The sequence below is a fragment of the Aspergillus fischeri genome, genomic scaffold (assembly GCF_000149645.3).
Source record: "Aspergillus fischeri NRRL 181 1099437636252 genomic scaffold, whole genome shotgun sequence".
Lineage (NCBI taxonomy): Eukaryota > Fungi > Ascomycota > Eurotiomycetes > Eurotiales > Aspergillaceae > Aspergillus > Aspergillus fischeri.
This window is the reverse complement of record NW_001509768.1, coordinates 1117990-1130607: the sequence shown is the minus strand read 5'-3', so window position 1 is coordinate 1130607 and position 12618 is coordinate 1117990. Positions and strand designations below refer to the sequence as shown.

At 50.3% G+C, this 12618-nt stretch overlaps 4 protein-coding genes across 4 annotated transcripts; 2 read left to right on the top strand and 2 right to left on the bottom strand.

Annotated features, from left to right (window-relative positions):
* Window positions 1-1091: 1091 nt before the first annotated feature.
* NFIA_065580 (OSBP family protein) lies at window positions 1092-2548 on the bottom strand (the record flags this gene model as incomplete). Its single annotated transcript, XM_001263290.1, has 4 exons — window positions 1092-1889; window positions 1956-2010; window positions 2064-2389; window positions 2477-2548. The coding sequence occupies 4 exons, from the start codon at window positions 2546-2548 to the stop codon at window positions 1092-1094; spliced, it is 1251 nt and encodes a 416-aa protein (XP_001263291.1).
* Window positions 2549-4688: 2140 nt separating this feature from the next.
* Window positions 4689-6371, top strand: NFIA_065570 (putative MFS transporter; the record flags this gene model as incomplete). Its single annotated transcript, XM_001263289.1, has 3 exons — window positions 4689-5105; window positions 5171-5404; window positions 5472-6371. The coding sequence occupies 3 exons, from the start codon at window positions 4689-4691 to the stop codon at window positions 6369-6371; spliced, it is 1551 nt and encodes a 516-aa protein (XP_001263290.1).
* Window positions 6372-6580: 209 nt separating this feature from the next.
* NFIA_065560 (uncharacterized protein) lies at window positions 6581-8282 on the bottom strand (the record flags this gene model as incomplete). The annotated part of the gene is made up of 7 exons (XM_001263288.1): window positions 6581-6856; window positions 6967-7050; window positions 7123-7179; window positions 7233-7471; window positions 7538-7732; window positions 7781-7905; window positions 7954-8282. 7 exons carry the CDS (start codon window positions 8280-8282, stop codon window positions 6581-6583), a joined length of 1305 nt encoding a protein of 434 aa, XP_001263289.1.
* Window positions 8283-9434: 1152 nt separating this feature from the next.
* On the top strand, window positions 9435-12185 carry NFIA_065550 (putative beta-N-acetylglucosaminidase; the record flags this gene model as incomplete). Its single annotated transcript, XM_001263287.1, has 4 exons — window positions 9435-9470; window positions 9534-9656; window positions 9726-11768; window positions 11823-12185. 4 exons carry the CDS (start codon window positions 9435-9437, stop codon window positions 12183-12185), a joined length of 2565 nt encoding a protein of 854 aa, XP_001263288.1.
* Between the last annotated feature and the right edge of the window lie 433 nt (window positions 12186-12618).

The window sequence follows — 12618 nt, the reverse complement described above, 5'->3', positions numbered from 1 at the left end:
TGCTCTTTTCTTTTGAACTTGTTCTTTCCTCTTCTCTCTATTTTCTACGAGGCGGCATGCCTGGGTCAAAAAAATTCCTATACTGCACTGTTGTGTTCTGTCACCTTTCTTATGCCATCATCCAACGTGTAATCTCTACTCTCGACGAGGGGAGCTCGGTCAGCTCTTCTCCAGGATTTGATATGCTACGCAGGGATATGCTGATGATACTGTATTCAACGGAGAAAAATGCGAGGCATATTTCCTTTTCTTTGTTATCATCATTGACGGTTCATGACCTCTCTGCTGTTGTTGTTGTTTCAGAATTGCCGGTTCAGTTTTCTCCCATCCAAGCATGATTCTCTTTCATCCATATTCCAGATTGCCAGTTCGATTTCCTCAATCTGGCTCTTTTTTCCACTTGATGTTTGTTCATGACAGAAAAAAGCTGCCTTCTGATTTCCCTTTTCCTTATGTGCGTCTGTTTTGCATACTTCCAGCTTCCTTCCTGTACTACTTATCCGGTGTCATTTGGGGACTACATTTATGCAATTCTGACTGGATTAGGACAAGGGATGGGGGCTCCGGGAAATACAGGAAATGAATTGAAATGATTTGGGATGGCGTTTGATATGATTTTCTTTCCTTCGATTCTTTGATCGTAGGCAGTTGGTACGATGAGAGCTGTAGCAGAGTTGGTCCGGACTGCCTATTACTGGGTTCCATGTGCAGACCACCCATATCTACGTAGCAGGTATCGACCGTCTGCGGGGAAAGATCTTGTATGATTTGGGTGCCTCAGCGTTCGAGGATGACCTATTCTCCGATGGACTGGCATTTTCATGGAGTAAGACGGTAAGAAGCGATGTGATGGACTGATTTGCTCAACTTGTGGATTCTAAGTGTTCAAGACTACTGCGTAACCTTCCTATATACAAGAATCGGAACTCCTAAAAACGGAGAGACAAAACCGATGAACGGATCCCACGTACCCAAAAAAAGGATTAACATTCTATATTCGCGACGTCCACTTGTGACATAGTGCATAGTGCATGCTGTATGAACGTGTCTGGCAGCCCTGTTCTTGTAGTAACAACTCGCAGATTGGAGGCTTACTCGGACACTCCGAGTCCCTCGCCACCGGTCTGGTGATAGGGAGGCTTGGCATTTGCGGCGCGGTCCTTGTCAAAACGCCAGACGCCACCGGTCTTATCACTCTCGAGTGAAGTCAGGCCGACCATCCGAGCCAGACGTTGGAACTCCTCGTCGGCTGTTTCATCGACGCGCTTGAAGAACCGGCGCTCCCATTCCCGGTTTTCGGCCTTTTCGACTTTGCGGAGCTCGCGTTGAGCATTCTCGATCTTCGACTTGGCCACGGAGGTGGCGTCCATATCACCGCGCTCGATGGCGGATGCGACGTCGCGCCAGGCTCGCCGGCTCTCCCATAGATCTTGCTCCTCCAGAGGGGCGACGGTCAGCGGGCTGGTCTTCATGTCCTTGGCGATGTAGCGGTCGATCTCCTTGTTGGTGCGGGCGTCCTTGATAACGAATGTGTCGGACCATTGTCCCTCTGCGGTGTATAGGGGTTTCCTCTCCCCGTCCTTTTCGTGGTAGAGCACGGCGTTGAAAGTGTTCTTCTTGCCGCTGAGCCAACCCTTGCCGGAGTAATTGATTTTGGCGATGTACCCCGTGCTACTGGCGATCATGGTCGATCTTTCCAATTCCATGAATGGTGTACCGTAGATGAGGGACTCGACATGCAAGTATGGGAGTGTGATGAGGTAGCGCTCCTTCTGGGCCGGATCGTTCTTGTCCGCGGATGGAGGGGTGATTGTCAGCAAGGCATGGCCGATCTGCTTGATTTGAATGGTGTTGGAGAAGGATGCCTTCTGCGCATTGTATCCTTGTAGCTAGCGAGAATATCATTGTAAGATTCTAGTCAATTACATCCGTACGCTTAATTTCTCTTGACTTACCTCAATACCGTGCTTCTCGTTGGTGATCGCATACGCTGTGGCAGGGGGGTGGTGGCTGTTATGGGTCAGTACCGGGTCGCAGCTGAGACCAACTAAGGAAAAACGAACCTGACTTGCTCGCTGATCAAGGTAGTCTCCCCGGCGTCCGGGTCTTTTTCCCACTTGCCGAGGAAAAGCTCACCCAGGAAGGGGTTTAGAGGCTTCTTCTCACTGCCCAGCTTCTCACTGCGAGAGCAGTACTGTTGACGCAGCGTGCTGAGAAACCATTTCAGAACAGCCAACGCTCGCTTCTCAGGGTCAGCTTCTTTGGCCGCAGCCACAAAGAGACTGGGATGTTCAGCCCAGTAGGCAGAGTATTCCGTCAAAGAGGTGCCCGAAAGAATGAAGGGAGGAGCGGTTAACGAGGAAAGATCTCCGTTGAAGGAGGCGATCGACTAGCAGAACATCAATGTTAGTTGAACCAATTCAACCATAATTTGTCTAAGAAGACATAAGAGCGAAACGTCAGAGTCAGAACTCACCTTCAAGAAGCTGGACCATGACCCTTTGCTTGCAGGGGGAATGGCAGACTGTGGATCCTTACTGGAGCTCATGTTGGGTATACCGCTGTCTGTGTGACAAGAAAACCACGTAGTCCAAGAAGAAAACTCAGCAACCGCTAATGGAAAGATTATTTAGAAACTAAGAGGAAGTAAGCTTGAGTGGGGATGAAGAAGGAAGAGAGCCTCCTACCAGAGACACCGAGTCAAAGGAATTAATTAATTGCTTGCTGGCGAGTTTCAGAGGGCACAAGTTACAACGACTGCCAAGAGGGGAGTGGGCTGCGACGTCATGGTCATTTTCCGTAACTTCAGCGGTCGAACTCTTGCCCCGCATGCAACATCACCAATAACAACATCCTCATCATCATTCTCATCTCCGATCTCAGCATCTCAAGATGCAGACATCGACCAATGAGTGCTTGCAGCTGGTCCTCCCGCCACTGTGTCGACCTTGGCAAACGCATCATCTATCTACGCCCCTTTCTCGGGGGGAAGCGTACCTCTCTACACTGAAAGACAGCAGACATCAGTGGCTGTTGGTGGCTTAAAACTGACAAGTTAACAAGCTATCTTATCTGATGACTTGGCGACCTGTTTCTGCTTCAATCAAGGGCGACGATACAGCATAACTTGGACTGCTCGGAAAGCAGATTCAGTCACAAAAGGCCTCCCTCCAGCTAAAAGCATCTGATACTGATGTTGAGGCTCATAATGTCCAGTCTGTTTACAGATTCGAGTCGATGAAAGGTCTGCTGAAAGTCTTACAGCAAAACTATCACCATCAGATTTCGGACCACTCAACTTTCCCTGATGAGCTTCACTGCCCAGGGATGCCTAAGGATAGTTGAGAGAGTTAACACCGAGGAACAACGGAAGCGGAAGCGGAAAGCCTCGTCATTATGGAACAGTGAGATGCTTGCTACCTTACTCCCTATTTACCCTTGCTTCTCAGCTCCAGTTTGCTACCCTGCCTGCTACGGGTCCGAAGATCTATCATCAAGTAAAGAACCAATCGCAGATGAGCATATTAGAAACCAGATGGTCCCTGTTTCAGGAGTCAGGACTCTCAGGTCGATCGGTTTCTGGAATGACCTCCCTGAGTCGCTTATCCCTTGGTTGATCCACCAAGGGTGATCGCCAAGGTTGATTAGGTAACGGATGCTCAGAATGCTGAACATCTACTCCGTACCTCTCTATGCAAAGGAGATATCTCATTATTGTCAATCTGCCCCATGGTTTATTGTCGAAAACAAGTCATTCAAATTCCCCTGCTTCTCCTTTGCTGACGGAATGTACGCTTCCGTCCATTGCGGTTCCTTGGCCACGAGATGATCGCCGACAGGCGTATCTGTACGCCACACAGGCTCCAACCGGAGCTTAATGCATCTCTTCTCAATTGAAAGTATGGTGTAACACTATGCAAGCTCTCTATGAGATGATGCGTATCACGCGTTCCTTGAGGATCGGCCTTATGCGATTTACCAGGGCTGCTGTTGGCCACGCACCAGCCCCGTTGTTCTGCGTTGTCGATCATGTTTCCACTCCTGGCCAAGCTATAGGCATTCGGGCCCTCTCCCGAAGCATATAGCGGCCCATCAACGTATCCACCGTTTGAGAGGATCATTGGGTCTCTGTTTACCTCAGTCGTCTCTGCGTGGGTCGAATATTATAACATATTTGAGAAAGACTGCGTAGTGCTTCCAAATCGAGCTACTGAGAGCTTCTGAACCTCACATCCCTAAGGACTCTAGCCATTGCGTGCTTCATCAACGTGATGATGGTCGGGCTGAAAATTGAAGGCATTGCATCGCGACGCGTAATGCTCGATGGTCTAGGTGGCAGCCGTCTGAACAGTACCCCTAAGGTCATGGACTGCACATTGCGTCAAGATGCTTGACAGCTGTTGCTTGTACCTTTGTTTGCCGTGGCGAGGTCTCCCTTTCCATATCTTTCCTATGGGTTGCGCGTCCTTCATGTACTCAAGGACCCAACCACCCTTTGGGTCTCCCGGACATTTGATTGTCTCACTTGAGATGCACACAGAAGCCTTCTTCAATATATCGAAGTCAATTGTTTGTGACCAGAAGATCGAACGCATTTGTTCCAGTACTTGCAAGACTACACTGTCTCAATCCCTAAATCGCCGTGCACAATGCTCGGGGTACTTTGGTCCAGATCAGAAGACAGAACCATGTCTGACAGTTACTCCCTGAACTCTTCTACAACCCAGCTGCCCGTAGAGGGCCCTCAAGGGGCGAATTCGCCTTATAGCTCGTTTCCTAGCTCACCTAAGACCCTTGTTCAAGTACAAAGTCACCTTGTGAACCATGACAGTTCAACGGAGACAGATGAGTATGAGGAGGAAGATGCAGAGCAATACCTGCGGTTCTCCCCGTCTCGGAAGATAGCCATCGTGACTATTTTAACATATTGTGCTTTCCTTACACCCATTTCTTCAACTGCTATCCTAACCGCTGTTCCGGAACTTGCAACGACATTTAGAACGACAGGAGACGTGATAAATGCCAGTAATGCGCTGTATCTTGCGACTATGGCCGTCTCTTGCTTGTTTTGGGGTCCTCTCAGCCAGGTATGGGGTCGTCGTCCTGTAAGTGTGCCCGAAGCAACCTTTGCAGCGCTGTCAGTTCACTGTCTGACTGCAGCTCCCTACAGATATTTATCCTAAGCGGGCTGCTATTTTGGCTCTCCACGGCCGCCACTGCCTTATCTCCCAACCTTCCTGCATACTTTATATTCCGAGTTCTCACTGCCCTACAGGGCACGTCATTCCTCGTGGTGGGAAGCTCTGCAATTGGGGACATCTACGAGCCTCGGGCCAGAGCCACTGCATTGGCATGGTTTCTATCAGGAAGTATGACGGGACCTGCTCTGGGTCCATTCCTAGGGGTGAGCTTGTACCTAATGATAAGAACATGGAGTCTACCTAGTCGCTAACACGCCTCGTCGAACCCAGGGTATTGTGGTCACATTCAGGCACTGGAGAGTCATCTTCTGGCTCTTGACCGCACTGACCGGCTTCGCCGTCCTGTTAATCACACTGTTCCTCCCAGAGACCATTCCGTACACATCAAAGGCCGAGCTTGCGGGCCACAGTCATCCGAAGAGGATCAAAATGCTGTGGCAGCGCATCTCACCCTTACGTGCTCTCCTTCTTCCCTTCTCCCATCCGAATATCTTCATTACCGGCCTAGCAGCCGGCGCTCTGGTCTGGAACCAATACGCTCTGTTGACGCCAATTCGATACGTTCTCAACCCCCGCTTTCATTTGTCCAGCCCAATCCAAGCTGGGCTCTTCTACCTTGCACCAGGCTGCGGATACCTGGCCGGCACCTTCGTGGGCGGCCGCTGGGCCGATTACACTGTGAAAAAATACATTAAAAAACGCAATGGGCAGCGCGTGTCGGAGGACCGACTCCGGTCCTGTCTCCCATACATCTGCATCGTTACACCAGGCTGTCTCCTGGTCTACGGCTGGACACTCGATCGAGAGGTTGGTGGCATCGCGGTGCCCGTGGTAGCAATGTTCCTGCAGGGCGTGGCGCAAATGTTCTGTTTTCCTAGTCTTCAATCCTACTGTCTCGATGTGATGCAACCGCATGGCCGCAGCGCGGAAGTCGTCGCCAGCAGTTACGTCTTTCGATACGTGTTTGCGGCACTGGGCACCGGCGTTGTCTTACCTGCTACTCAGTCGCTTGGTGTCGGGTGGTTCAATACCATATCTGCCCTGTTTCTGGTATTCGCTGGTGTCCTGGTTTGGTTGACAGTTATCCATGGCCCACGGTGGCGGGAAGCTGCTGATTTGAAGTACTCCCAGAAAGCAATTGAGCAGAAGCAGGCTCGGGCAGAAGCATGAACTAAGCATTTGTCGATACAATAATGTAGTATAGATATAGACAGGATATAGAGCGCTCCACTGGAGTATTGGCAGTTAGTATAGAATGTGTTAGCTTTACTGAGTTATTATATATATTTCGTCTCACTGGTATCCAATTGGTCAGTGCATCATTAGGATTCCCTTGATACAGCTGTATGAAGTGACCTCCAACCGTCTAGAGCAGATCATCACTCCCGCGATGGACCACCTCCCTCTACACCCGTCGCGATACCACCCGAGCCCTTCAAGACTTTATCTCTGCTCAGGCCCGTTTCGGCAGACACCCGCGCAATCTTCCGCGCCTCCGCGAACCGCCTCGCATCAGCGCGCCCTTTCTCCACATCCACAAAGGCAATCGTAATCATTGCCGCAGCACAAATGGCAAACAAGAACGGGAACCCCATCCAGTTATTCTGCGTATCGTTGATAATGGCCTGAATCACATTGGGACCGATGATGGAGGACTAGACCGAATCAGCACTCTACTCTGTTCTATTTATCCTATTGGTAGGAGATAGGGGGCAGGGATGTATGTAGGCAGCCTGCATTGCGGGAATGATTGCTTGTTGCTTACAGCTCGATTTGTGATGCCGAAGAGCGCGAAGAACATGTTATCGTAGCCCTGGGGCATGAGCTCGCTTATCATTGTTTGCGCGTACTACGTGTGCATTGCCCGGGTGGGACAGGTTAGCCTCGTTTCGAACGGGACGGGAGTTGTGGTACAGCGTACAGCGTAGTAGGGGGCTTGAAACAGGCCGAAAACGACATTGTAGAAGTAGAATTCCCACTGCGGATGATTGTGAGTTTGGAAGCTGAGGCGATTGAAGATGGGACACTTACTCGGTTATGGTACCCGACTCGCTGCGTCCAGAGTCCGACCATTCCCCAGAGTGGGATCAGGGCGCTGAAGAGGTTTGTGACTAGGAACATGGTCTTGGTTCGAAATTTGAAGTACTTTTGGATATACCAGAATCCGAAAGTCGAGGTGATTGAGCATACAGCCTGTGTGATGCCCAGATAAGTTAACTGCAGAAATGAGAAGGATACGTAGTCGTTTTGGATGATGGAAACCAAGGTTCCTGAAGAGATTGCATCAGCTTCGTTCATCTGGCCTGACCTTTAGGTGCAAGACTGGCTGCACTCACCGGTCGTATTTAGCCCATCGGCAAGCAGAAAGTAAGCGATGAAATAGAGGAATGTCTGTGGCAAAGACCGGACCTCTCTGAGCGCAAGCCAGATTTGCTTGAAGCCAATCGTTGCATAGTTCGAGCCCTTTGGAACCTTAGGGCCTGGCCGTTTCTGCTGGAAGATGAACCACCATACTCCTAAAACCACCCAGTCTAGCAGCCGTCAATTTGTGGTATGCATTAGTTCACAAGATTACTTACATGAGTTTGTCAAGCAGAGGGCGAGATTGTTCGAATACGTATTGTTCTGTAGGGGAAGCAAAACACTCAAGTTCAGTGCGAGAGTGAACAAATATCCAATATTGCTGTGGGCAGTCGATATATTGCTATTCCGCTCATAAGCATTGCCCTATGAATGGGCAATGGAACCATACCTGATATGGTTTCTCTCCAAGGATTCAATTGCATCATACTCTTGCCGACTGATTTTGCCCTCCTTCAGATCCTCTTCACGAGCTTTGCGGACGTGCGGCATGTATCGAGCAAGCCTGGGAAACACAGCTGCATAGAAAACCAAAGTAGCTCCGTAGGCGATGTATGCCACTACATACATCGCCATAGCGGCAGGCCATTGACTCGGGTGCCTGATCGCCATCATGCCATACTGAAGAGCCCAGCACACTACTGTCAGTGCCAGCAGAAGCCAACGACCAAACGATCCGTAGTCGGCCGCACTGCCGAGCCAAACGAATATCACCGTCATGAAGGTAAAACACAATCCATTAGCAATCAAGACCACGGAGGAGACGGACCGCGTGCCTCCAGCCCACGAGACAACACAGGGAGAGGAATCTTTGCATGGTTGACGCGGATTAGTTCCCGGTTGCCAGCCTGCCCCGTTCAAGGCTGACTGAAAGCTTCAACGTAGATGTATTAGCTGGGGTCTAATGTGGTTACAGACGCATTCTTCATTACAGTGCTTGACTATAAGAACCCGGACCAACACCATTGTCACCTGAGCAGAGCACGAGATGTCTTGTCAGTAAGTTCTAGCAAAAAGAGCCAAAGGCAATACCGTTGTAGTAAAGATAGTAAGACCATAGTTCTCTTCGCGTGGTTGTTGGTTGTTCATATGAATGTTCATCCACACCGAACAGCCGTTCGAAGTCGTCGCGCGTTGACTGGACTTCTTGTGCAGTCATTGTAGCTTTTGTATTGCTTCTCTCATCACGTTGCCTGCCATCGTCGTGATCAGTGTCATCGATTAATATACTTGGTTGATTGGACGGACGACCATTCAGAGACATGACGACAATGGCGTAACGACTTCCAGCTGCATTGATCGATGTTAGATGCTGCTTTTTAACATCAGAAAAGAGGCGAACCGACCTTATAAGCCGGGATTTCGCCCATTAAGTTGAAATATCGACAGATCATCACCGTGATGGGAGAAAGTGTCAACGCCAGCGGTGGTTGATGGCCAATGCTACCCCGCATCTACTGTTGCATTCCTGGAGGCAATCTCGCATCGTCTCCTGATCTTCGGCCCCATTATATTGGTTACTCGGACCAAATTGAATCCTTCACGACGCTAACAAAGACTTCCAACAGGCACTCCGCGGTAAACCCATAGTGTCAACACGAGGAGAGAAGAATCGATTCGAATATCAGGGCAGTTCGTCTGAAACGCGTCAGGTGTTCTCCGCACCCTTCTCCACCATCGTCTCCAGCAATTGACCTTCATGCTCCATTCAAATTCATAGACAAGCTGCTATAAAAGTTGTCGTTTCTCATTGATCTTGTTTCTCCTGTATAAAATGGTGTATATTCAACACTAGGAGCTGGATTGAGAGGATTTCAACCCAAGTAACCGAGATAAAGCTTCACCCATTTGCAGTCGCAACGATCTGAAAAGATGCTGCCAGAAGATTTACAGAAAAAAGTTGGCCAGGTAAGGTCACTATATTGACGTCTAGATAATCAATCACTAGATTGACCTGACGATGCTTGTTAGCTTTTTGCGGTCGGCTTCCATGGTATTGTACCGAGTCCAGAGATCAAGACTTTGATCCACGAGTACGGGATAGGTGGCATTGTCCTGTTCAAAAGGAATATTCAAAATGCAATGCAGCTCCAGGTATGTATGACAGCAGCCACCCCGATATCCCGACCCCAACGAAGAAAGGACCGCTGATCCCGGTACAAGTCTCTCACTCTGGCTCTGCAAGAGGAAGCTAGACTGGCAGGACACGAATATCCTCTCTTTATAGGAATTGACCAAGAGAACGGACTGGTCACCCGGATCTCACCACCTATTGCTGCTCAGTTACCCGGACCAATGGCCCTTGGAGCCACCCATTCGCCAGAATTGGCGTATCAGGTTGGCCAGGTCACCGGTGAGACGTTGAGGTTCTTCGGGATCAACATGAATTATGCCCCTGTCTGCGATATCAATTCAGAGCCCTTGAATCCAGTCATAGGCGTCCGGAGCCCCGGAGACGACCCGGAATTTGTTGGTCGGTTTGCAAGCGCTGCTGCGCAAGGACTTCGAGAACAGAAGATCATTCCCAGTGTCAAGCATTTCCCCGGACACGGAGATACTGCGGTGGACTCCCATTATGGGCTTCCAGTGATACAAAAGACAAGAGAGCAACTGGAGAGATGCGAGCTGATCCCCTTCCGTCGAGCTGTGGCAGAGGGTGTTGAGGCAGTGATGACTGCGCATATCTCCTTACCTGCCATCGGTGACGGCAAACTGCCTGCCACGCTCTCCGCTGATGTCTTGAGCATTCTCCGCAATGAGATGCAATATGACGGGATGATCATTACAGACTGCCTCGAGATGGACGGGATTCGAGCCACGTACGGTACTGAACAGGGAGCAGTTCTCTCCTTGGAAGCCGGTAGTGACAGTATCATGATATGCCATACATTTGCTGTCCAAGTAGCCTCAATCCAAAAAGTCTGCGAGGCCGTACAGTCTAGTCAGATATCAGCTTCACGTCTGGACGAAGCATACCGTCGCGTGGTCAAGTTGAAGAGCAACTTTCTAAGCTGGGATACAGCGCTCCTAACGCGGAATCTCGATGATCTGGTTACGTTGAACAGGAAAGCTGCCACGCTTGCAAACAACGCCTATTCACTTTCAGTTACCCTTGTCCGCAGTGATCCTGATGTCTTGCCTCTATCAAAATCGGGACACCTTATACTGCTGTTCCCAGGGGAAAGAACCCCTGCAGGAGGTGCAGTCGACGGGGAGGGTTTAAGGATGAAAGGAGCTTACGATGCCACGGTGTTCGGCGAGGTCTTCAAAGCCCACAATCCAGCAACTGTTGAGCTTCACTACGGCTCCGCAGGACTATCGACTGAGCAATACAAGCTTGTCGAAGCTGCTGATGCTGTTGTTCTCATCACCTTCAACGCACGAGAGTCGCCCTTTCAGAGAGAGATGGGCCTGAAGCTCGCTCAGCACACTCGAAAACTGGTTACCATAGCCGCTTGCAGTCCTTACGACTTTTTGGACGATGACAGCATCAAGACGTATATAACTACCTACGAGCCGATGATTGAGGCTTTCACGGCCGCGGCAAATATTCTTTTCGGTGCCATAATCCCAAAGGGTGCCCTACCGGTTGGATCAAAGAATGTCGCGCTGGGTTCTATCCACGTGTCGCCATTCGAAGCCGCAAGTGATCTGACTGAACTGGTGGAAGTCTGGAATACTGCCCTGCCGACATATCCACTACCAGCAGACAGTCTTAACAGATTTTTGACCCAGGCCAACGGACATCACTTCGTTGCTCGACTAGAATCAAAGATCATTGGCTTCTGCGTCATGTATATGACAACTAACCGAGGCACGACGTGCTGTCAGCTGGCTGTCCTCGCAGTCCACCCCAGCTACCAACGCCAGGGTGTGGGCACAGCCTTGATCGCAGAAGCGCGGACGTGGCTTATGAAGAATTACAAACCATGTTCCCTATCACTTGGAAGCTCATTCCCACGGTTCTGGCCCGGTATTCCGACCGATCTCGGGCAAGAAGTACAAAGGTTCTTCGTTCACCGCGGTTTCCGTCTCAACCCTCTGATTCCAAGATCTGTCGATCTGTACCAGGATATCAAAGATTTCCAGCCTCCAGAAAAGTACGTCGCGCGTGCTAAAGAGCGAGGCTTCACTTTTGCCCCTCTTCAGCCCGAGCAGTATGAAGAGTGTTTGGCCGGCCAAAAGAAGAACTTCTCCTACAATCCGGTGAGTACCCGTTCCCCGTCTCCGATCCTACCGACTCGACACTGACCCACCCAGGCCTGGGTCGACATGTATCACAAGCTCGATCCTAAAGAACACCCCTCCAGCATCATGGCTGCGTTCGACTCGCACGGGAAACAGGTAGGTTGGACGCTGATGCTGTCACCGTCGTCGCCGGTCCTACAGCAGAACTGGGCCCTCCCACCCCTCTGTGGGCCCAAGACCGGGCTGATCGGCTGCGTCGGAGTCGATGAAGAATATCGTAAGGCAGGAGCCGGACTTGCTCTCCTCTGCCACGCGATCGAGGACATGAAGCAACGTGGAGTCGAAGGAGTCTTTGTGGATTGGGTCAGTCTTGAGGGATGGTACGAGCAGCTTGGGTTCAAGATCTGGCGCAGCTATAGGACCGGTCAGATGTAGTCCTGAGTCCTGACTGCAGTCTAAATGAACGTGGTGCACCTACTTAGAATTGTCCCATGTCTAGAAAGTTGTGTATATACAATTACTATATACCAGGCTCTCAGAAATCTCACCCCCTGTCCCCTAAGAACCTCCAAGAAATTCCACTTATAGTCGACAGCTCAAACCAAATAGAAATCTAAATTCACTAACCCGATCTTACCTCCAGGAGCAACAGCCGGTTCCGGCCCTGATCCTCTAAAAGTTGTCTGGACATTCACAAATTCAACAGCCGGCCACGGAATCCAGGCATCAACAAGGCGGTGCAGCCTAGCGAGTCCCACACAAGTTTCCGAGAGTAATCTTCCGAGACGCCAACACCAACTCTCACTCTCTCGGAACTCTCACTCACCGCCTAACCCACCTTTTGACTGCGAGCCCTATCAGCGTCCGT